The 25,655-nt window shown below is 45.4% G+C and overlaps 2 protein-coding genes across 3 annotated transcripts in view; both read left to right on the forward strand.

The window, feature by feature from the left end:
• LOC110071058 (uncharacterized) overlaps positions 1-25,655 on the forward strand; it is a 47,690-nt gene that overhangs the window by 2,272 nt on the left and 19,763 nt on the right. The window contains exons 2-3 of one of the 2 annotated variants that reach the window (XM_072987988.2): positions 5,931-7,493; positions 12,857-12,863. In XM_072987988.2, the coding sequence (XP_072844089.2) occupies positions 6,128-7,493; positions 12,857-12,863 (1,373 nt within the window). In that variant the 5' untranslated portion in view covers positions 5,931-6,127. Of the gene's footprint in view, positions 1-4,823; positions 4,923-5,930; positions 13,682-25,655 lie in introns of those variants that run through there. The other variant, XM_078387847.1, reaches the window with a different exon arrangement.
• The window catches only part of LOC110070194 (uncharacterized), a 29,019-nt gene continuing 25,940 nt past the window's right edge, over positions 22,577-25,655 (forward strand). Inside the window, exons 1-2 of the mRNA XM_072987998.2 lie at positions 22,577-22,636; positions 24,027-24,128. The gene's annotated coding sequence lies outside the window, so the exon portion shown is untranslated. The remainder of the gene's footprint in view (positions 22,637-24,026; positions 24,129-25,655) is intronic.

The raw sequence follows: 25,655 nt of genomic DNA on the forward strand, positions 1-25,655 counted from the left end.
ATTTTCACTTAAAATTCCCTCTCCCCTTTACCCCAGTACACATCCAATATTTCTAATATTTCACCTTGCAACTATACCATATTAGCAATAAGATAGCAGGTACATTCAAGTAAGAGATGGAATCTAAAACATAAACCTCTCAAGTGTCTTTGTACTGTAGTCCAGTCCTTTTACACGTCGCTAATATCTTCAGACCGGTTGCTTCTTCTTTTCCCTTCTTTTCTGTTCTCCAAGTTTGTTTTAACCTTCACCCGGCAAGACTCTATTATTAGAATGTCATTTGACAAGATCCCAGTTCAGTTCAAACCACATAGCCCCCAGTTCACAGCTCACAGTCCATTTCTTCCTTTTACTTCCAAAGACTTCCTTCTCCTCCCCCGAACAGGGAGATCCAGCAATCAGAGTCCCGGCAATATATTATCCACGGAAAGCAGAGTCCCACACAGTCTAAAAATATATAACCACAGAGGAAAAGGGGTCCAAAGTGAACAGCTTGCAACAGAATTTATTTTTTCAAGGCCCATCAGTTGATTCTTCAAGAGTTATTTTTCCTCCTTTAATGGAGACACGAGCTATTTCTGCCTGGCTGTTCCTTTAGAAATAACTCGACCTTCAGCTTGGGTAAAGCTGGAATGCTAGGAATGCTGCTCCTTATCTCATTTGGTCATAAATTTGCACACAATCACTTGTTCTTCATTTAATGAGGTTTTTCATAGAACAAGGGCTTCCACTTACTTTGATGTGTACTTTCGCCGTGCTTCTGTTTTCTTATTGTCGGCAAACGGAGCTGTCTTTGGCTAGTTGCCAAAAATGGCGCCCATCTTCATCTGTGCTGATGTGAATTTCCAGAAGAAAGACAAATCGAGTTGCTGCCCAATCTTCTAACTTCTGTGGCTCACCAGCTGCTGCAGAAGGGTCTCTCCTGACTCTTCCTTGCCCCCCCCCCATTTCTGGAAGGGTCCCAGACCGAAGTGGTTCTAGCTTTCCCCGGGAGCTATTCCCGAGAGCTGCTAGCTTCACCAAGACGAAGCTCCTCCTCCCCGCTTTCAGTGTCCTTTGAGGAGGTGACCCCGCATTGCCCCCAACAGGAGCGTGGATCGAGGCTCGAGATCTCTGTGCGAGGACCTCCTGCTGGGATCGAGGTCTCCCCAGGTAAGGATGTCATCGCCTCTTGGGCCAAGCCTGTGAAGGATGATGGTTGGTTGCCCCACCGAGATGCTTCAGTCAACGGAAGCACCCTGAGCCTGTGTGTGTGTCGGGAGCCCAAAGCTCTTGTGTCACAGTAAAAAAACATGACCTTACATTTAAGAAAGCAGAATGGAGAGTTGGGATACAGTGCAGGTTCCTCAGTAGCATGTTGGACGCCTTTTGACCTGAGGGTCCCATCTTCCAGCGTCATATCTTTTAGCCTTTTGTTTCTGATCATGGGGCATTCTTGGCAAAGATTGCGTTTAGTCAGAACTCTCCACTATGACCTGTCCGTCTTGGGTGGCCCTGCACAGCATAGCCCATAGCTTCTCTGAGTTACTCAAGCCCCCTCGCCACGACAAGGCAGCAGTCCATGAAGGGGTAAAGTCACCCAAAGAATCAGTATTTTACTTTAACCTCTTCAGCAGTGGAAAAGCACCCGGGAGGCTTCTGAAAGTGGTGCTTTGCCGTGGGTGGGTGGCGTGGAGGGTGCGGGGGGGATTGGCGGGCCTAAGACCCGCTCCCCCACCCCCTCAGCAAAGCGCTGCTTTTAGAGGATTCCCCAGTGCATTTCCACTGCCTGTTTACGTGCTGGGAAAGCCCGTAAAAGCCTCTGACACTGTGCTGATCAGCTGTTAGCGGGGAGGGGGACAGGAGTCGAGAAGAGCACAAAATGGCTACTGGCTCCCTGCTGGGTGCCGGCTCTCAGCCTTTTGGCGCTCTTTTTCCGGCTGTTCTGGGGCTACCAAGGCACTGTGAGGAGCCGGGCGCAGTCTACAGCAGTGGTTCTTAACCTTTGTTACTTGGATGTTTTTGAACTGCAACTCCCAGAAACCCCAGCCAGCACAGTTCATGGTGAAGCCTTCTGGGAGTTGCAGTCCAAAACCCCTGAGTAACCCAAGATTAAGAACCAGTGGTCTACAGTACCTGGTAAGTGACTTTAGTTTAATTTTTTGTTTTGGACTTTTTCTCCCCTTGGGAACGCATTAATTAAGTTTCAGTCCATTCCTATGGGAAACCGTGCCTCGCAAGATGAAATTTTTGCTAGACAGCTTTAACCGTGGAGCGGATTAATTTTGTCTTGCGAGGCACCACTGTATATACTTGCCATAGGGCCTTCTATCAAGTAATGCATTTACTTACCATATTATACAGTCCTGAAAACCACCCATTCATAAACATTTTCTCTAGACTAAATTCTCTAGATTACAGATAAAATATAAACATTTACATTTACACTTAATCATTGGGTCTTCTGGAGAAAGCATTCGCTACCACATTTAAAGGGTTCTGGGAGTTGCAATCCAAAACTCCTGAGTAACCCAAGGTTAAGAACAAGTGCTTTAGGGGTTTGCCTCGCAAGATTTTCAGTGCCTTTGCAGCTGCGTGAGGAGCCTTCCCAGCACTAGTCCCTTCGTCTTTCCAGTCCTATTGTGACACATTGACAGGTCCTGACCAGGCTAACTGCAATTTACTCCCCTCTATGGGTCTCAGCATCCCCACTTCATCCTTGGGACAGAATGCTCTTTCCTAAGCCTTTTCATCACACCAGCCCCTCTGCTTTTCATGAACATTTCTCCAGCTTTACCCTTCAATCTCTAAGGACTTTTGCAGTTGGTAAGGAGTCGAGATCCCTGCCAATGAACATAGCTTAGCCTTTGTCTTGTCCTCCCCGGTACCACTCATTTGGCAGGTATCGCACGTCTGACAAAACTGCTTAACTTGCTGAGCCTTTCCTGGCCAGTAAAAGTTCCTTGCAACCATTTGTTTGGTACGTGACATTCCCATATGAGCTCCGAAAGCATCACTATGTGCCTTGCTTAAGATCTTGTCTCTATATTTTCCAGGCACAATCAGTTGTTTAAGGTTTCCATCTCCACCCCTCCGAGATGCTAAGAAAACTTCCCTATATGACACATGGTTATCTATTATATATCTCTCTGGGCATTCAGGTGTTAATAAAGAGGGAGTTCCCTTAGCTTTCTCAAAGCACTGCGTAAGGGTGATGTCCTCCTTCTGTTCCTTATCAAATGATGAATTATTAGGGTTTTCCATAAATATTACTTCTGCCATTTCCTCCATGTCAGAGTTTTCTTTCAAACTGGTGCCTTCCAGATTACTTTCAGAAGTTGGGATTCCATTTTTCCCTCAGAGATTTTTAACTGCCCTTCCTGGGAACGTGTTACTACAAAAGCACTCTGCACATGCTGAGTGAGACTAATCCGATCAAAGAAGGTGCTGGGATTTGATCAGAAATTGCCACATTCCAAATTTCAATCCAGTATCTATATTTTATTTTAGCCACAGGTAAAATCACTGGCATAGTACTTGTTCGCTTGATTGCAACATTTTGATTTGGAAGTATTTGTTCTTTAGGAACCACATCAGGATGACACAGGGTTATGTGGGAACAGGAATCAACAACCCCCACATAAGACTTCTCATTAATAAGAATTTTCTCACCAAGGTTCTGTAGTAAAGTATTATCTGCCTTTATAAGAAAGCAGTGAACAACTCTGGCTTGTGGCACATCAGAATTTTCTGTTGTGCTAGTTGCCATGGAGACAGAACCATTGTTACAACCTCCTTCATTGGCTCCCACTGGTTTTATACAGTAAACTTTTTTGGTCTGACGTCATCTTTCCCATTTTTATTTTTATTGTTCTTTATACAATTTGATTGAATATGCCCAAACTCTGTGCAGTTATAACAGTGTCTATAAGTCCTTCGATCATACTGAGATCTGTCAAACTTCCTCAGGGTTCATTCGCTTCTGCGGACTTGGCCCTGGCAACTTAAGCGTGGTGCTAAACTAGCCATATTTCCTTGACATTTTACTGTTGTAAACTTTATTGAATTCTTACTGTTTCTTACTATTGTCACAGTTCTGCCTCTAAAACTTTACCTCAAAAAGCTTAGGATCCCTAATCTAACTAATGGAATGAGTATAGTCAGACACCTGTGATACATTTTTAGGATTTTTGTCGTTGACTAAATAATGCAATTCCCCAGGCAAAATTGAATAAACATCCCAAAGGCTTTCACACCCAGTATTTGATGGTTGTTGTGGGTTTTTCAGGCTGTTTGGCCATGTTCTGAAGGTTGTTCTTCCTAATGTTTTGCCAGTCTCTGTAGCTGACATCTTCAGAGGACATGAGTCAGGTCAAAATGACTAGATAGGCAGGGTTTAAATACAATAAATAAATAAATAAATAAATGAAACTCAGAGCACAGAGTTGTCTGGGGGTCTTGATTGGGATATTTCTGGTCTGGTTTGCCCCGGGCAGATGTTCCTCCTCCCGCTTGGTCATAGCTGCCCTATGAATTATCTGCTTTCTATTCCCCAGTAAATAAAATGTTCATGATTGACATCATTCTCGCCCAGTATATACATTTGGCCCAAGGAACTGTTCTGTCTGCTCTGCTAGTCCTACTGGGTCTTCGATCAATGATTTAATCTCCTTCTTAAAACTACTTATTTCCGCACTACTTGGGCGTGCATTTACAAATCCTATCTGATTAGTCCCCAGCACTACTTCCTGAAGTAGATACAATTCAATAACTGTAATATCAGTATCCTCCTCCTTTTACTTGCATTTACTTACGCATATCTATCGTATTGTTCATTACTTCAGGTAAACTAGAACCTGGTGCATTGCCAAAAGCGGGTCCCTGGAGTGGGACAAGGGATGAATTAGCTTCAAATCGCCCAGATTTTGGCCAAAAGATTGCAGGTAGTCTGATGCTTTCCTTAGTTTAGTTACTACAAAACAACAACAATTTATCATCTTCTTATCTTTTCTTTTAGTATTTTTCTCTTCTAAGCCTAACCTAAAATTGAGATAATGTACTGTAGATAAAAGGATCCAGGAAATTCTCACGCTAAGACTTTTCACTTCTGTAGCAATGTCTGCCTGCTTTAGAAAAGCAAAGCAATTCTGAAGGCTTTTTTTTAACCTCTTGTTTTTTATTCTGAAAAGGGGGGGGGAAGCAATGTTAGGACTTTCACCACAAAAGAAATGAAGCCACAAGGAACTTGACTGTGGGGAAAATATATGCTGTTATGCTGTTACAATGTATATATCTGTGGCAATGGCAGGCCTCGTGCTAAAACTGACTAGCTTCCAGTAACATGATTCATTAACCTGCTGTTTACCTATCTCTGGATAATGTAGTTAAAGTGTTCGTGTATTCAGGAACTTGTCTGTGTATTTGGATGTTATCTGTGTCTGTTTACTATTAGCTGTCTGTTTACCAGCCTCTCTGTTTACCATTACCTGCCTCTGTTTACCATGCCTGTGTATTCAGGATATTAACCGCCTCTGTTTAGAATAGTTTTTGATTAACTTGTTCAAAGGCAGATCCCGATAATAAACGGGGGTGAGGCGACCAGGGGGAGAGTTCTCACTGAACAGCATGCTAGAGAGCACACTGTTTAATCCATCTGGATCCCACCCTGAAACATACACCTGAGCGCTCGTCTCCTTTCTCCTTGCTGGTCAAGAGGGGAGGGAGGCTTCATCTGCAGATCCCAAGGCAGGCTTCATCTGCAAGACCCCTACTTCCCCTCATCTTGCAGATCCCGACACTTGACCCTGTCCTTCTGCTGGCCTTGATGTAGCTATAGTGTTCCTCCTTTCTCATGACAGTCGTAGACAGAGCCAAACCCTTGACTTGATCCCCAATGAGCTTTCCTTTTGTTCTGCACTCTTCATGGCATCTTTTTTTTTTCTCTCCATCAGGTAAGAAACAGGAGAATCAGAATTATAGGGATCTACTTCTGCCACTGAAAAGAGAGGAGAAATTCACCTGAATTTCCATCAAAGAACTCACATAAAAAAACCCCAATATAAATACATAGAATGTGGAAGGAGCTTCAGCCTTACCACTAGCATCAGTAGACACCAAAGAACTCACACGGTGGGAAGACTATAAACACATGGATTGTAGAAAGAGCTTCCAAGTAATAAGTCAACTTAGTTCCCATCAAAAGACTCTCACTGGGGAGAAACTATACAAATGCATGGAATGCAGAAAAAGCTTCAGTGACAGTGGATCATATACTAAACATCTAAGAACGCACACAGGGGAGAGACCGTATAAATGCATAGAATGTGGAAAGACTTTCAGTCGGAGTAGTAACCTGAGATCCCATCACAGAACTCACACAGGGGAGAGACCCTATAAGTGTGTGGAATGTGAAAAAAACTTCAGTCAGAGGAGATCATATATTGAACATCAAAGAACTCACACAGGGGAGAGACCATATCAGTGTGCGGAATGTGGAAAGAGCTTCAGTCAGAGTAGTAGCCTGAGTTACCATCTAAGAACTCACACAGGGGAGAGACCATATCAGTGTGCGGAATGTGACAAAAACTTCAGTGACAGGGGATCATATATTAAACATCAAAGAACTCACACAGGGGAGAGACCATATCAGTGTGCGGAATGTGAAAAAAACTTCAGTGAGAAGGGATCATATATTAAACATCAAAGAACTCACACAGGGGAAAGACCATATAAATGCCTGGAATGTGGAAAGAGCTTCAATCAGAGTGGTCACCTGAGTATACATCAACGAACTCACAGAGGGGAGAAACCGTATAAATGCATGGAATGTGGAAAGAGCTTTAGTCAGAGTGGTAATCTTAGATCTCATCAACGAATTCACGCAGGTGAGAAACCATATAAGTGCCCAGAATGTGGAAAGAGCTACAGTTACAGTAGTAGCCTGAGTTCCCATCAAAGAACTCACACAGGGGAGAGACCATATCAGTGTGCTGAATGTGGAAAAAACTTCAGTGACAGGGGATCATATAATAAACATCAAAGAACTCACACAGGGGAGAAACCATATCAGTGTGCGGAGTGTGAAAAAAGCTTCGGTGACAGGGGATCATATATTAAACATCAAAGAACTCACACAGGGGAAAAACCATATAAATGCATGGAATGTGGAAAGAGCTTCAGTTACATTGGATCATACACTAACCATCAAAGAACTCACACAGGGGAGAAACCATATAAATGCATTGAATGTGGAAAGAGCTTTAGTCGGAGTGGTCATCTTTGGTCACATCAAAGAACTCACACTGGGGAGAAACCACATAAATGCATGGAATGTGGAAAGAGCTTTAGTCAAAGTGGTGACCTTAGGTCACATCATAGAACTCACACTGGGGAGAAACCACATAAATGCATGGAATGTGGAAAGAGCTTCAGTTACATTGGATCATACACTAACCATCAAAGAACTCACACAGGGGAGAAACCATATCAATGCATGGAATGTGGAAAGAGCTTCAGTCGGAGCAGTGTCCTTAGTTCCCATCAGCGAACTCACACTGGAGAGAAACGATATTAATGAATGGAATCTCGAAGGAGATTCAGTCACAGCAATAGCCTTGGTTTACATCGAAGAACTCATAGGGGAGAAACCATATACAGTGGTGCCCCGCATAGCGACGATAATCCGTTCCGTATAAATCGTTGCTATCCGGAATCGTCGCTATACGGAAAGGAAAACCCCATAGGAACGCATAAAACCCAGTTTAATGCATTCCTATGGGGGATAAACTCACCGCTATGCGGAAATCATACGACCGCCATTTTCGCCATCTCGGTATGCGAGGAAACCACGCGAAAATGCTGTGGGTGGCCATTTTTTGAACCGCCAATCAGCTGTTGGGGAAACATCGCAATGTGAAAATTGTTACGCGAAATGCTTACCGATCATCGCAATGCGAAATTTACCCATTAAAAACATTGCAATGCGATCGCAAAATCTGCATCACTATGCGGATTCGACATTAAACGGGGCGCTCGTTATGCGAGGCACCAATGTACGTGTAAGAATGAGAAAGAGCTTCAGTCAGAAGCCATTCATTCAGAAACCCTTGATCCCTTTTTACAGACAGTAGATCGAGCTGAGATGGCTGCTGCATAGTCTTGTCCGGCGAGAACTTGATTTCAACCTGTGATGTCCAATGAGGTGGACAGCGTGCTTGTGTGCTGTCTTGCTACCACCTCATCTTTAGACCTTTGCCAGGCTTAGCTCATCAAAGCAGCCAAGCCTGTAAGAACAGAATGGGCCACTGCAATAATAAATGGGTTTCTCCAGGACAGCATGGTTCCCCTGCCCTCAAGGAGACACTCATAAAGCCCATTCAAAAGAAACCTAATTTTGTGCCAGACCAAATTGGGAATTATAGGCCCGTCGCCTATGTTTCCTTCTTGAGTAAATTGATCAAGAGGTTGGTGGCCAATCAGCTACAGGCCCTCCTGTAGAAAACAGGTCCTTGATCCATTCCAGTCATGCTTTAGGCTGCAGTGTATTATGGAAACAGCATTGGTTACCCTGCAGGGGGCCTTGTTAGTTCTCGATATCTCGGCAGCCTTTGATACCATTGACCACGGTATCCTCCTAGTTCAACTCTCTGAGTTGGGGGTCAGTGGCCTCGCTTTGGTGTGGCTCTGTTCCTTAATGGTGGACCGTCTCCAGAGAGTGCAGTTTGCCGATATGACTTCCACCCAGTGTATCCTCAATTGTGGAGTTCCTCAGGGGTCGACCATCTTGCCAATGCTATTTAAAATCTATCCGAGGCCACTGGGTGAGGTCATCCGGGGTTGTGGGGCCTGGTGCCATCAGTATGTTGATGACACCGACCTTTACCTCCAAATGCTATGGATGCTATTCTGACTCTTGAACGCTCCTTGGGGAAGAAGCTGCCATGACTCTGCTGCCATTACCACCACATCTGATATTGAGAGACTGGGACCAGTTAAACCCAACAGAATTGTGGAATGTTAGCCATGAGAACCTGTTTGTTACTCAAGAGTGGAACCCCTTCTTTGTCCCGTTAGGTAGGGAGGAGCTGGACAACATGGATGTAAATAGTTTTAATGGAGTTCCTAAAATACAGTGGTGCCCCACTTAGTGACGTTAATCCGTTCCAGATTAATCATCGCTATGCAGAAACATTGCTAAACGGAACGGAAAAAGCCATAGGAACGCATTAAACTTAGTTTAATGCGTTCCTATGGCTCCCAAACTCACCATTCAGCGCTGCCATTTTCGCACCCTTGGTAAGCGAGGGCAGGGTGCAAAAACACTTGCGGCAGTTATTTTGGGCACCCGGCGACCATTTTGGAACCGCCGATCAGCTGTTTAAAAAACAGTGCAATGCGAAGATCAGTAAGCAAAACGCTTACTGATCATCGCAATGTGATATTTTCCCTATTACAAACATCGCAATGCAATCGCATTAGCAATCTAAAAAAATAGATCGCTATGCGGATTCGTCATTAAACGGTGCGCTCGTTAAGCGAGGCACCACTGTAAATGTTAATGCATTGCAACTTGAACCAGCATCTGTGCCTGATAATATTAAACCCAAAGTAGAGGCTGCACCAAGTAACCCTAAACCCTCACCCTCACAGGGACCTGCTTTTTTCTAGTGCAGGGTATTGAAAATGATGCCCAGTGTAAGTGTACAAGATCCACAAAAACAAGACCATAAAAAAGGAATCAAAGGAAAATCAAATGAATTTCTGACACAATGCAAAGCAATGGTGAGATAAAAACTGCAAAGTAGAATAAACGATATTAAGATCATAGAAATCATAGAAAAGTGAAGTTGGAAGAGGCCATCAAGTCCAACCCCTGCTCAGAGCAGGAATACAGTCAAAGCATATCCGTTAGGTGAGGATCTAATTTTTTTCTTGAATGCCTCCAGTCTTGGAGCACTCACCACCTCCCAAAGTCTTTAATTCCACTGTTGTATTGCTCTAACAGTTAAGATGTTTTTCCTGATATTCAACCGAGATTTGGCCTTCTTTAACTTGAGCCACGTTGTGTGTCCTGCACTCTGGGATGATTGAGAACAGATCCTGCCCCTCCACTGAAATAACGGCTGATTCCATAGAATTCCAATTGTCCTGTTCATCACCTGATGGAGAGGAAAAAAAAACAGATGAAAGAGAAGTGCAATGTAAAAGAAATACCTTACTTGTCTGCATGAATAAATCCCCAGGGCCAGATGAACTGCATCCATGGATATTGATGGAACTGGCTGGAGAAATTGCACAGCCATTGTCTAATATTTTGTTGTCATGGGAGATGGTGGAAGAGCCAGACAGGTGGAGAAGAGCTGACATTGTCTCTCTCTTCAAAAAGGGAACCCGGGAACTGCAGACCAGTCAGCCTGACATCCATCTCAGGGAATATTCTTGAACAGATTACAAAGACTCTGCAAGCAACTTGAAAACAATGAAGTAAGAACTGAAAGCCAACATACAGTGGGGCCTTGATCTACGGAATTAATCCTACGGAACAGAGTCCGTAGGTTGAAAAGTACATAGGTCGAAAATGCATTCCCCATAGGAATGCATTGAAAACCTTTTAATCTTTTATTGCTATATTCCATATTTCTTTATACCATCCTTTCTCTTTAGAAAGAACCCAGGGCAGCTTATGTCATTAATGAGACAATCTGTAGAAGCGAAAATCAGTAGATATACAAATGTTTTAAAAGAAACAAGTATTACATTAAAACCAGTAATAAAAGCAATACTAAAACACATTTAAACAAGAGAGCACAGCCATTCATTTAAAAACCACTCGATAGCTGCTTCATGGATTTGGGGAACCATAAAGGGATAGTGATCCTTACCACAAGGCAGTTAGGATCCACGGGCCTCATATCAGATCCAACTTTTTGTAACTTACTGTATTTTGATTTGACTCCATTTTATATACCATCGTTGCTTGATGAAAAATGGTGGAGAACTCAAATCTCACCTTGTTTAAACTACAGTGCTGCCTTGCTTAACGAGTGCCTCGTATAGCGACGAATCTGCATAGCGACCCCTTTTCTGGGATCGCTAATGCGGAGGCATCGCGTTTCGCTTACTGATCTTTGCTTTGCGACGCCGTGGATCAGCTGTTTGGCTGTTCCAAAATGGCCACCGGAAGCCCCGAAATGGCCGCGCACAGCGTTTTCGCACCCTTCCCTCGCTTACCGAGGGCGCGAAAATGGCTGCCGGACTCTGGAAACATCGCTGAACGGTGAGTTTTGTGCCCATTTGGAACACATTAAATGCTTCCCCATTCTGTACAGTGATGTTTTCACATAGCGAAGGTTAATCCGGAACGGATTAACCTCGCTATGCAAGGCACCACTGTACTGATTGATCTATGGGAAGGGTCCTCGTCGTCGTTGTTTAGTCGTGTCCCGACTCTTCGTGACCCCATGGACCAGAGCACGCCAGGCCCTCCTATCTTCCACTGCCTCCCGGAGTTGGATCAGATTCATGTTGGTTGCTTCGCAGACACTGTCCAGCCATCTCATCCTTGGTCGTCCCCTTCTCCTCTTGCCGTCACGCTTTCCTAACATCAAGGTTTTTTCCAAGGAGTCTTTTCTTCTCATGAGATGGGCAAAGTACTGGAGCCTCAGCTTCAGCATTTGTCCTTCCAGGGAGCACTCAGGGTTGATTTCCTTTAGGACTGATAGGTTTGTTCTTGCAGTCCAGGGGATTCTCAAGAGCCTCCTCCAGCACCACAATTCAAAGGCATCAGTTCTTCGGCGGTCTGCTTTCTTTATGGTCCAGCTCTCACTTCCATACATCACGACAGGAAAAAACATAGCTTTGACTATTTGGACTTTTGTTGGTAAGGTGATGTCTCTGCTTTTTAAGATGCTGTCAAAGATTTGTCATCGCTTTCCTCACAAGAAGCAGGCGTCTTTTAATTTCGTGGCTGCTGTCTCCATCTGCAGTGATCATGGAGCCCAGGAAAATAAAATCTGTCACTGCCTCCATGTCTTCCCCTTCTATTTCCCAGGAGGTGATGGGACCAGTGGCCATGATCTTCGTTTTTTTGATGTTGAGTTTCAGGCCGTTTTTTGTACTCTCCTCTTTCACCGTCATTACAAGGTTCTTTAATTCCTCCTCACTTTCTGCCATCAGAGTGGTATCATCTGCATATCGGAGGTTCTTAATATTTCTTTCGGCAATCTTAATTCCGGTTTGGGATTCCTCCAGTCCAGCCTTCTGCATGATGTATTCTGCATATAAGTTAAATAAGCTGGGGGATAATATACAGCCTTGTCATACTCCTTTCCCAATTTTGAACCAATCAGTTGTTCCATAGCCAGTTCTAACTGTTGCCCTCCCTGCCCCCCACCCCGTCCCCTGATTCAGTCTGGATTTAAAAGAAGGAAAGGGTGGTAGAATGTTATGGAGTGTGGGCAAGGAGGTCTTGGGGGAGGGCAGGGAACTATATGAGAATTTGTCATAGTCCTCGTTGAACTTTGTGTTACGCTGGAATTTGTAATAAGGTAATACAGTTGATGTAGAAGGCAATACATTTCTGCTCCCCACAATTTTTCTTTTAATTCTACTGAAGTAAGAAAAGTTCCATTCTCATAAAGATCTCCTGTTCCGTAAATTACCTTTTCCATTTCTTGTAGATTTTCTTTATCATAGTTTGTTATCATTTGCCTTGAATTCTTTTTCCATAATCTGAGGAAAGGCTTCAATATATGCCGAGTAGCTTTTTGATCTATATGTAAAATAAAGCCATGTTATGTTTTATAGAATTCTGGTATTTTGGGTTTTACCTTTAACTTCTCTAAATTGATCTGTCAGATTTTCTGCCATGGCAAAAGAGGTCAATGGTTTCCCGCCTTTTGCTATTACCCTGCGGGCTGTCATCAACAAATACCACTGATCATTTTTTCATTTTGTTCCTCTCAGATTGTTAATAATGCCAGTGCTGATGTAGCATGTATAGTTTGATGTGTGCTATTTGCCATTTTTGTAAAAATAAAAAATAAAAAAATCCCATAATGATGACATTAAAGGATGTGACCATAATATGTGAATGTATACACCTTCCTCATTGCTTTTTCTCTGACACTTTGTACTGCTTGTATTACTTCTAACAAGGTGTACTGATGAAATATATCATTGTAGTAATTTTTGCAGAATTTTGCCTAAGGATAGTTGATTATAGTCTTCCTTGATGGAGTCACCCATAGTTTGTTCCATATGTTTTATTTTTATCCCAATATCATCTTCCCTTAACATTTTAAATCCATATGACATGACTTGTATATATTTCAATTAAATGGGAATATATTTTAGAAATTAATCATTTTGTGTTAGTCAGATGCTCTATTAAAATGCATTCAGAATTTGTCATAGTCCTTGTTGAACTTTGTGTTACGTTGGGATTTGTAATATGGTAATAGAGTTGATGTAGAAGGCAATACATTTCTGCTCCCCACAATTTTTCTTTTAATTCTACTGAAGTAAGAAAAGTTCCATTCTCATAAAGATCTCCTGTTCCGTAAATTACCTTTTCTTTCCATTTGACATCTTTCTATCTTATCTGAAAATTTGGGATTAGTGTAAATTGAATTAGTGGGGATATTTTATTAATTCATTTTTCCATTTATTCCAAATGTTTAAAATAAAAAAGATTATCTAACAATGTTCTATTCTCTTATTTTTCAGCTTCCAAACACAATTTTAAAAAAATAGTTGTAGATGTTTTCCTGTTGCTTCCATATAATAATGTGTGTAACTAAGCTGATTCCAATTTACGCTGATCCTTTCCATGATTTTCTCAATAGAAAGTACTCGGAAGTAGTTTACTTTCCCTTTTGGGTGCCCTGGGGCTGTGCAGCTTGTCCACAGCTACACAGGCAACTTCTGTTTGCAGGAGGCAAGAACTGAACCCCTAATCTCTGGCTCCACAGCAAGATACCTCATGCTCTGAGGTATCCATACTTATTTTGTCCTTTATATGCACATTAATTTTGTAAGATTAATATCTCCAGAGGAGAAAAAGAGTATCTTGCAGAAGTCAGTGTTTGTTTCATATAGGTGATGCCTAGGCATCTTATTTTGATTCACAGACCAAACTAAAGGAGAGAGGATCTGGATTGTGCCCTTCAGGTTACATTTTGCATTTCTCTCTATAAGAATTCTAGAGAAAGATTTCTGTTACCCATCATTCAGATGTATTTTAACTGTACCACTACTGAAACAGTAGTAGGATTGCTTGCTGATACTGTACATCACTGGTTCTTAACCTTGGGTTACTCAGGAGTTTTGGACTGCAACTCCCAACTGTGCTGGCTGGGGTTTCTGAGAGTTGCAGTTCAAAAACCTCGGAGTAACAAAGGTTAAGAACCACTGCTGTACATAGTTGCGCATTACATATTCTGTAGCACAATTTGCACTAGCAGCTAAGAAGTTGAGGCTTCAATTTGTCAAGGATCATAATGCCACATAAATGCTGAATACAGTGGACTGACAAACAGTGTTGCCCCACTAGACGGTTACCCCGCTTGATGACGAATCTGCTGCACAATGAGTTTTTTTGCAATCTCTATGGCGATCCCAAAACGATTTAAAGGGGTTTTTCGCTTTATGACGATTGGTTCCCTGCTTCGGTAACCAATTTTTTGCTTAACAACATTCAAAACAGCTGATCGGTGGGTTGCAAAATGGCTCCCCCCTGTGTTCAGGACAGATTCTTTGCAAGACAGGGATCAGAAAATGGCTGCCCTATGGAGAATCTTCGCTGGACAGTGAGGTATTTCCCTATTGGAACGCATTGACCGGTTTCCAATGCATTTCAATGTTTTTTTTCACTTGACGATTTCGCTCTACAGTGATTTTGTTGGAATTCATTATCATCATGAAGCGGGGCATCACTGTACGTTATGACAATATTCTTAGACCCGGTTTTAGTGGTTTTAAGGTAATTACCTGTTTTAATTGGAGTTTATATGCTACAGTAGTCAGTACATTGTAAAGGTGTATGGTTAGAAACAATAAAGTTTATATGTATGCACGTTGGGGGGGGGTTAAATACATTCCAGTTCTGCAGTTCTAAGGCTACAACGAAGAAGATTTAGTCCCAGTCTCGTGGGATGACTTTTAAGGTGTAAGAATGCCGATGAAAATTTTGCAGGCAGGCGGAGAGACATACAAAGACTGTGCGAGGTTTAAAAAAAGCTTAGTGTCCTAAAGAGGCAGTGAATGAGATTAATAGGGAGCATCCGCCAACCTAGCGGTTTGAAAGCATGCAAATGCGAGTAGATAAATAGGGACCACCTCGGTGGGAAGGTAACAGCGTTCCGTGTCTAAGTCGCACTGGCCATGTGACCACGGAAGATTGTCTTTGGACAAAAACGCTGGCTCTATGGCTTGGAAATGGGGATGAGCACCGCCCCGAACACGACTGGACAAAAATTGTCAAGGGGAACCTTTACCTTTACCCATATTTAAAAAAAAACATATTGTAGGAGAAGAGGGAAATTCTTTGGAAGAAGAGAGGCAGACACAGGGCAGCCTCTGTCCATGCTGCACCCGTGTCCTTCAGTCTTTTTTTCTTCCTCGTTGGCTCTTTAGGCGATGTGTCTCTTTTTCCTGTTTAATAAATGTAGACATTTTAATCTCCTTGGTGGTGTTCACATACGTTTTGAAGGTCAAGCCCTGCCCTGTAAATTCTTATCTCTATTACGCACAACAGAGGCAGCAACAACAATGCTATACTAATGACGCGATAGGGTGAAGGTGCCCCCTCCGGTTGCTCTCCCACAGCCTGTTGAACGTCCGCCACGAAGCCTTTAAAAGGGCAGAAGCCTTGTTGCCTGTCCTTCCTCTATGGGGGGGGGTCGAGGCGGGAGCCCGTCTAACACCCGCCACACGCAAACGATCAGACGCAAGAACCAATAGCAACGGCAGAATCACAACAGAGGCACCTCCGTTGCCAAAGCGACTCCTTCCATTCGCTCCTAGCAAAAGGAGGGCGGGGCCTTCTATACCCGCCGTGCCCCTCCCCTATCCAGTGGACCAACCGCCGCTCTTGGGCTGCCCCTCACTCGCCCACTCAGTCCGCCCGTCTGCGCGCCTGGTTAGAGGAGGGGGCGGAGCCTGATATTATAGTGCTCTGCCTTCCCCAGGACCTCTTTGCCCACACTCCATAATATTCCCCCACCCTTTTAAATCAGGGGCAGGGAGGGCAACGGTGGAGTCAGCCCAGCCGGATCCGGGCAAAGTGGGGCGGGACGGGGCAGGGTGAGGAGAAGTGCCTCACGCAACAGATGGGGGGGAGAAGAGTTTTTTGGGGGGAAAGGACCCATTCAGGCACCAGGTGAAAGGGGGGGACTCCGGATATAGTGGGTTTAGGGATACGGATTTCCCTTACTTCTAAAAGACTAGCAAGGAGAGACAAGAGGGCCTTCTTAAATGAACAGTGCAAAGAAATAAAGGAAAATAATAGAAAGGGAAAAAATAGCTGTTCAAGAAAACTCAAGCTATTAAAGGAACATTTTGCACAAAGATGGACCTGATAAAGGACAAAAATGGTAGGGACCTTACAGAAGCAGAAGACATCAAGAAGAGGTGGCAAGAATACACAGAGGAATTATACTAGAAAGATCTGGATGCCCCAGACAACCCAGATAATGTGGTTGCTGCCCTTCAGCCAGACATCCTGCAGAGTGAAGTCAAGTGAGCCTTAGAAAGCATGGCTAACAACAAGTCCAGGGGTGGTGATGGCATTCCAGTGGAACTACTGTATTTAAAATCTTAAAAGATGACACTGTTAAGGTGCTACACTCCATATGCCAGCAAGTTTGGAAAATTCAGCAGTGGCCAGAGGACTGGAAAAGATCAGTCTACATCCCAATCCCAACTCCTGCTGCTGGTGGTAGTAATGAAGAAGGAGCTGGACAGGGTCGTGGCCGGCGACGACCTCCTCTTCCTCCTCCTCCTTGGAGCCCCAGCCGAGCTAAGGAAACTCCTGGGTGGCTTCCTCTGGCTATTGCTCCGCTTGGTGAAAAATCTGATGCAGCCCAGCCTCAGCCAGACTGCCTTCAGTGGCCCCCCCAGGTAAATTGAGTTTGAGACCCCCGCTTTAGATATCTCACTTACCTTGAACACCCATATTAGGTCGCTTTGAGTCAGTTCCAACTTGACAGCACAAACACCCGCGCGCCCCATGGCAAAGGGGGGCTTTCAGAGGTGCATTTTACACTGCTGAAAAAGCCCCAGGAGGCTTCCAAAAGTGGCATGGGGGGGGCTCTGGGGGGCAGGGGGTGGTGGGCCTGTCCCTACCAGATCCCCACCCACCCCCACCCTGGCAAAGCGCCGCTTTCAGAAGCCTCCTCAGGATTTTTCAGCAGTGAAAATACACCTCTGAAAGCCCCGCTTTGCCGTGTGTGGGGGGGGTGAGGGGGTGGGGTCTTTATTACCACCTGGCTCCAACCCCCGGGGGGCCACGGGGGGGCGTCTCCATGAAATCGGAGGTTGCAAATGGAAAATTGTGTCTCCTGCTGGGGGGAGATTTTCTTTTATTTATTTGTTTGAATTTCTACACCGCACATCTAGACCAAAGGTCAGGTGGGATGCCTTAAGGATCCAGATCTGAGCCCTCCAAAGGGGGTGCGCGTTGCTCTCGTTTTCCCTCTGAGGAGACACTATTTCTTCAAATCCTGCTGAGCATAAGAAGGGAAGGAGCGAAAGCAGGCTTGCCTTCCATTTTTCTCTTGTCTTCTCCAGCTAAAATCTGGAAGAAACTGCTCCTCCACTACTGCTATGTCAGAGTTTGGAAATGTTACTTTAGGGTTACTTTAGGAGGAATAAGAGGTCTAGGTGAGTGCTTGGAGGAGGAGGAGGGGTTCCAACAGGGGCATGCCCCCCCTCAGCAGAAATGGGGTCTGCGAGGGAGGAGGGATCCATAGGGGCGTGGAAGCTGGTCCCTGCAACATGCCTGGAATTGGGAGTGTCTTCTACACTTCTTTGACGTGTGAGTATGTGTGTGTGTACACCCACCCACCCCCTTTTAGAGATTCTCAATGAGGGCTTGGTTAAGTTTATTGGAAAGACCTTTGGTCAGAAGCAGTAATGTTGACCTTGGTGACTAAGTTGCCGTTGTTTGGATGACTGACTGGACAGAGATGAGGGCAAACTGAGTCTCTCTCAAGATCTCATTCTGGGATAGAGATCAACTACAGGTGAGACAATTTCCTCCCTGAATGGCTTGGGAGCTTCCTTGCTGTGTTGTGAAAAATCCCCCCCCCCTTTTTTCCTACTGAAAAGACGGCAGGGCAGGAACAGATCAGAGAAGATGATGGTCTTTCCTTCACCATACGATTTTCAGCAGAAGCTGAAACAGATCTCCCCAGTTATCCTTAGTGCAAAGCCAAGCCCCTTCCCTGTAGTGTCTTAGCTGATGTGGGGTGTGGGACATGGCTTCTTTCTCCTGCCTCCTCATGGAGCCAAGGGGCACCTGCCTTCCCCAAGAGTGGTGTGTCTAGGCCAGTGACGGCAAATCTTTTTGGGCCCAAGTGCCAAAACTGAAAAAACAAAAAAACCACCGGGTGGTTAAGGAACCAGAAGTGGCAGTGGAAGGGGGGATCCTGGGCACGGAGGTACCTCTATAGCCCACTCCAGGTCCGTTGCCAGCACCAGCTGCTCCAGATCCTGGCTCACCGCCTGTTGGGGTGCCAGTACTGTGGTTGTAGCCGCCTTCTCAGGTTTGGCTGTGGTGGGGGAGTAGCGATCTGGTGACTTATGGCTCACGTGACCACAGAGAGGGCTCTGCATGCCAGCTGTGGCACATGTGCCATTGGTTCACCATCACTGGTCTAGGCTGTCCTCTGCTAAGATCAGGTTAGTGGGGAAGGGAAAGGCTGCTTTCATGTAGTCTTCCAAATGTAGCTCAATTTTTCTCGAAGGGGAAGGGACAGGTCAGTTCCCCCTTATTTCTGAGAAGGCCAGTGTGAAATGTGAAAAATAGCCATAAAGAGTATTAAATTCCACTTAAAAGAATTTTGGAGAGGTAACTGGGTTGCAGATGAATTGGCATAAATCAGAAATGTTGGTTTGCAAGTATAAAATGAGGATTTTTTAATATCTGAAAGACTATTAAGTATCTATGTATAAATATCCCATGTAATATCCCTTGTTGTCGCTGTCTTCAGTTTGGTGGAAGTGGACATGGGTAGGGGAAGGGTTGTTGTTGTTTAGTCGTTAAGTCGTGTCTGACTCTTCATGATCCCATGGACTAGAGCACGCCAGGCCCTCCTGTCTTCCACTGTCTCCCGGAGTTGGGTCAAATTCATGTTGGTAGCTTCGGTGACACTGTCCAACCATCTCGTCCTCTGTCATCCCCTTCTCCTCTTCCCTTCCCACTTTCTCAACATCAGGGTCTTTTCCAGGGAGTCTTCTCTTCTCATGAGATGGCAAAAATATTGGAGCCTCAGCTTCAGGATCTGTCCTTCCAGTGAGCACTCAGGGTTGATTTCCTTTTTGCACTCTCCTCCTTCACCCTCATTATAAGGTTCCTTAATTCCTCCTCACTTTCTGCCATCAGAGGGGTATCATCTGCATATCTGAGGTTGTTGATATTTCTTTGAGAAATTTTAATTCCGGTTTGGGATTCCTCCAGTCCATCCTTTCGCATGATGTATTCTGCATAGAAGTTAAATAAGCTGGGGGACAATAGACAGTCTGGTCGTACTCCTTTTCCAATTTTGAACCAATCAGTGTTTCCATATCCAGTTCTAATTGTTGCTTCCTGTCCCACGTATAGGTTTCTCAGGAGATAGATAAGGTGGTCAGGCACTCCCATTTCCTTAAAGACTTGCCATAGTTTCCTTTGGTCCACCCAGTCAAAGGCTTTTGTGTAGTCAATAAAGCAGAAGTAGATGTTTTTCTGGAACTCTCTCTCTTTCTCCATAATCCAGCGGATGTTAGCAGTTTGGTTTCTAGTTCCTCTGCCCTTTGAAATCCAGCTTGTACTTCTGGGAGTTCTTGGTCCACATACTGCTGAAGCCTTCCTTGGAGGATTTTGAGCATAACCTTGCTAGTGTGGGAAATGAGTGCGATTGTACGGTAGTTGGAGCATTCTTTGTCACTGCCCTTCTTTGGGATTGGGATGTAGACTGATCTTTTCCAGTCCTCTGGCCACTGTTGAGTTTTCCAAACTTGCTGTCATATTGAACGTAGCACCTTACATTTCTTTGCACTGTTCATTTAAAAAGGCCCTCTTGTCTCTCCTTGCTATTCTTTGGAAGTCTGCGTTCAGTTCTGTAACTTTCCCTATCACCCTTGCATTTTCTTTCCCTTCTCTTCTCTGCTATTTGTAAGGCCTCGTTGGATAGCCACTTTGATTTCTTGCATTTCCTTTTCTTTGCGTTGGTTTTTGTTGCTGCCTCCTATACAATGTTACGAGCCTCTATCCTAAATTCCTCAGGTACTCTGTCCACCAAATCGAGTTCCTGAAATCTGTTCTTCACTTCCACTCTGTATTCATAATGGATTTGTTTAGATTAAACTTGACTAGCCCAGTGGTTTTTCCTACTCTCTTCTGTTTAAGCTTGAATTTTGCTTTGAGAAGCTGATGGTCAGAGCCACAATCGGCTCCAGGTCTTGTTTTTGCTGACTGTATAGAGCTTCTCCATCTTTGGCTGCAGAGAACATAATCAATCTGATTTCGATGTTGCCCATCTGGTGATTTCCATTTATAGAGTTGCCTCTTGTGTTTTTGGAAAAGAGTGTTTGTGATGACAAGCTTGTTTCCTTGACAAAACTCATTTTGAACTCTAAGGTCAATCTTACTTGTTGTTCCTTTTATCTTTCTCCCTACTTTAGCATTCCAGTCCCCTAGAATGAGAAGAACATCTTTCTTTGGTGTCAGTTCTAAAAGGTGTTGTAAGTCTTCATAGAATTGGTCAACTTCAGCCTTTTCAGTGCAGTATCAGTAGTTGGTACATAAACTTGGATTACTGTGATGTTGAAAGGTCTGCCTTGGATTCATATTGAAATCGTTCTATCATTTTTGAATTTATATCCTATTACAGCTTTTCCCACTCTTTTGTTGACTATAAGGGCTACTCCATTTCTTCTATGGGATTCTTGCCCACAATAGTAGATATGATAATCGTCTGAATTGAATTCGCCCATTCCCACCCATTTGAATTCATTGAGGCCCAGGATGTCAATACAGTATTTATTCTTGCCATATCCTGTTTGACCACATCCAGCTTCCCAAGGTTCATAGCTCTCACATTCCAAGTTCCTGTGCAGTACTTTTCTTTGCAGCATCGGATTTTCCTTTCACTTCCAGGCACATCCACAGCTGAGCATCTTTTTGGCTTTGGCCGAACCACTTCATTAGCTGTGGAGCTACTTGTCCTTGTCCTCTGTTCTTCCTCAGTAGCATGTTGGATGCCTTCCGACCTGAGGGGCTCATCTTCCAGTGTCATATCTTTTAGCCTTTTGTATGCGCTTGGGTGGTGCATGCTCCTTCATGGTTCTGTGCTTGATGTTCCACTCGCTCTGCCTTTCTGGGCTCCACGAGGCCTGGGCAGGTATGGTGGATCGCTGAGTGGCAGGCACCGCTGTTGTGGAGCGAGAGAGGGCACGAGCTATTGGTCAAAATCCTGCTGTGTGGCTCCAGCAGGAGAGACGCCATCATCAATGGCATTCTGCCAATCATTCAAGCTTTCCTTGGGCCATTTCAGGGTGCAATCAAGCAATATAACTAAGCAACATATACCCTGAAATCACAAAAGGAAGGCTTCAATTGTCAGCCGTTTGCCGATTACTTCATTCCTGTTGTGCACACAGAACCATTTAGCCTTCAGCCTTGTGCATCGGTCTGTCGCCCTGGAGGAGAGGAAGCCTGTGCAGGGAGGAGAGTGCTTTGGCTCTCGCATACTTTCCACAACATGGACTTGCTTCACAACTGAACTAGATGTACACATTGCACCATCAATCACAGTTATGGGCTTCTGGGCAGAATTACCAAGGTAGGGGTCAGGCCAGGGCCCTGGTGGCCCAATATTCTCATAAAGGCATCTCGATCCCATCCTTCTGAACAACAAGCGAGCCTTCAATGGCTGTAATGTGCCTTTAGGTCATGCCCTGGTTCTAATTTGATGATATATTTAATCTTTTTCTTCTTTATTTTGTATTTTCAGTGTGTTTTGGCCCCCTCTCCCTGGAGACATCAGGAATGGCCCCTTCCCTGTTACCCTTCTGAAAAAAAGACTAAAGACATCCATCTCTTCAGGCAGGCTTTTGACAATTACATCTGAATCCCTGAACCCCATTTTAGCAGCCAGTTTTAATCTTTTCCACATTTCCATGTTTTCACCTTCTAATTGTATTTTAAAGCATGGTTCCCTTTCCCCCAAGAAGACCAAGGGCGGGGGCTCTTAATTATTCTTCATAATTATTACCTCTCCCCACATCGCCTCCGGGGGGGGGGGTAGGGTAGGGACCATAGAGCCAGGAAGGAGATAGAGGATTGCCTCTCCCATCGGACCGGAAGTGGAAGCCGGGCGCCTGCCGTTCTCTCTGTCCCACCTCTATGGCCTTCCTCTTTCCCGCCAGAGGACTTGGAAGGAGGCGTGAGCGGTAGGTAGGTGTGTTTGTGTGGGTTGTGAGGGGTTGTTAAAAATGAACATTTCGGGCCGCCACCGACTCCACAGGGACCGTACGGGGGGGGGAAGGGGGGAGAGTCTCTTTTCAATCCGGTGGAAAAAGCGCAGCGAAGCCAAACGCCCCCCCCCCCCGCCGCGTTTGCTCCGCCTGGAGGGAAGGAAGAAGGAGCCTCATTTCAATCCCCCCCCTTTTCTTCTTTCTCTTCCTCGGGGGTGGGGTGGGTGGAGAGGACGGAGAGTCCTGATCCCACGTGGGGGGGGGGGAACAAGGAAGGTTGCCAGGACCCTCTCCATGCTTTGTAGTTGAGTGCGTGTCCGTGTAGGGACTCATCCTGGGGAGGTTTGTTTCCCCCCCCCCCGGTGCATAGAGGCTGCCCTTGTCCTTTTTTTGCTTTCTTTCCTTCGGGGGGGGGGTCCAAAGGGAAGGAGAAGCGGCCACTGTTTCTTTTCTGCCCCTTTATTCTCTTCCTCCTCTCCCCCTCCTTGCCTTCCCCAGACAAAGGGGCCCCCGAGGGTCCGCGTGTGTGTGTGAGAGAGAGTTGTGTTTGTGGGTGGGTGCGTGTGATTTCCAAAAATGACCATTAGGGCGCCCACCACTCTCCAGGCAATCGGGGGGGGGGGGGAGGGAAGCGCAGCAAAGCCCCCGCCCACGTTGCTCCGCCTGGAAAGAAAGGACACCCTCCCCCCTCTTTCTTCAGGGGTGTCACGATCCCACTGGGGGGGGGGGGGACAAACAAGCTCGGCAGGGTCCTCTCCATGCCGTGTGTGCACGCAGGAAATCATCCTCGGAGGGGTGGTGGTTTTCTCCCACCCCACGCACCCCCCACCCCCGGTCATGGAGACTGGTGCCCTTTCCCTTTTTCCCTCCGTCTTCCCTCCTCCACCTTTTCTTCCTTCTCCAGACCTACACTCTGGGTGACCCATACACACACACCAAGGGATTTCCTCCCACGCTTGGCCATGGGGCGTTTTGGATACCCTTTGGGGGGAGAAGAGAGCCATCCTTTTTTAAAAATTAAGTTTTGTTTCCAATTTTTCCCAATTCGCTTTGCTTCCAGTGCCCTGTTTGGCCTCTTTGTGGGGCAAAAGTTGGTTTTGGGGGAGGGGGGTTAGGGCCACTCTTTCTCAGAAACCCCTTAGAATGGTAGCAGTAAAATAAGCCCTCTATAAATCCCTGAAATCAATAAATTCATTCCTTCATATGCATTACGTACCTGTTTAAGCCAGGCAAGGGCTCTTGGAGATGGCCGTTTCCTCCCTCCCAGCTGGGAGTGTTTGGGGGACGGAGGGCAGGGAAGTCTCTCTGCACGTCAGGAAACAGGGTGGAGTATAAACGTGTGGGTCACCTTTTCTCCTTCCGGCTTTCAGTGTCCTTTGAGGAGGTGACCCCGTATTGCCCCCAACAGGAGCGTGGATCGAGGCTCGAGATCTCTGTGCGAGGACCTCCTGCTGGGATCGAGGTCTTCACAGGTAAGGATCCCGTTGCCTCTTGGGCCAAGCCTGTGAAGGATGATGGTTGGTTGCCGCACCGAGATGCTTCAGTCAACGGAAGCACCCTGAGCCTGTGTGTGTGTCGGGAGCCCAAAGCTCCTGTGTCACAGTCAAAAACATGACACTTACATTTAAGAAAGCATTTTGTTCTGCTGCTGCACACGAATGGAGAGTTGGGATCCAGTGCAGGTTTTGGATTTAACTTTATGTTTTTAAAATCAATTGTCTAGTACATAAACAATGCAATAGTCATTTTAATTACTTGCTCCCTCCTCCCACCCCATTCTCTGTCCCATTGCAGACGTGGAATACGAGAACTTCAAAACATGCTCTTAAAATGTTCACATTTCAAACCGGTTCACTATGCCCCCAAATATAAGAGCCTCAGAGGATGATACTAGCTTTGCTACTCATCAATATCTGTGAAAAGTTCTCCCTCATTATATACATTAACGAGGTGGGATGGAGGGGATTTTATTCCTTTGGCTTCCTGAAGCTTCTTTGTTAATTTTTCCTGTACTACCGTCTGCCCTCTTTCACTGTGCCCTGTTGTAGCCGAACCCCCTTGAGGATTCCTCCCAAATTGATCAGTGGCTATTCTGTCCATCTAGCTCGTGGCTTATAAAAGACTTTTAACCCAAAATTTCCTGATCTCCCCCCACACGCACACACTTTCTCACTCACACACACACACCCTTTGTTGTAGAATGACATTTTGAAGAAGTGAGCTCTGGATCCTCAGAGGATTGGAAAAGGTGTGAAAGGGAGGCAGACAGGTGTGGAGGAGAAGAGCCTGCCGAGGAGAAGGGAGGTCGGGCCCATCGCTCCCCTCCCTTTGACCCTATTCTGGCTGATTGGCTAACTGGCTACCCCATCTCTGTGGGTCCATTACAAATATTCTGACACCCCTCCTAAATTCAAGTTTTGAACATTCCCGTTCTACTTGACAAAACTACATGTCTTCCTTCTGGAAGAGTGTGGCGTTTACTCCGTGGCCCCTGCTTGTTTCACCAAACACAGAGGTCATGAAGGTATCCCAACACGCCCTTGAACAGGGTGCCACCAGCTGCTCTCTTTATCAACCTGTATTTCCTATGAAAGACTTGAGGTCCATTCAGTACTAAACTTTTAAACAGAAACAGGTTTATTGATTACAAGTTGCCTTAGGATATTCTTAAAGTTACCGAAAGAATCAGTATTTTACTTTAACCTCTTCAGCAGTAGAAAAGCACCTGGGAAGCTTCTGAAAGTGGTGGTTTGCCGTGGAGGGGGGCGTGGAGGGGTTCGGGGGGTTGGCGGGCCTTCAACCTGCCCCCCAAGCCCGCAAAAGCCTCTGACACTCTGTGCCGATCAGCTGTGATGGGAGGGGGGCAGGAGTGGAGAAGAGCACAAAATGGCTGCCGGCTTCCTGCTGGGTGCTGGCTCTCAGCTGTTTGGCGCTCTTTTTCTGGCTGTTCTGGGACTACCAAGGCACTGTGAGGAGCGGGGCGCAGTCTACAGCAGTGG

The sequence above is a fragment of the Pogona vitticeps genome, chromosome 2 (assembly GCF_051106095.1).
Source record: "Pogona vitticeps strain Pit_001003342236 chromosome 2, PviZW2.1, whole genome shotgun sequence".
Classification (NCBI taxonomy): Eukaryota; Metazoa; Chordata; class Lepidosauria; order Squamata; family Agamidae; genus Pogona; species Pogona vitticeps.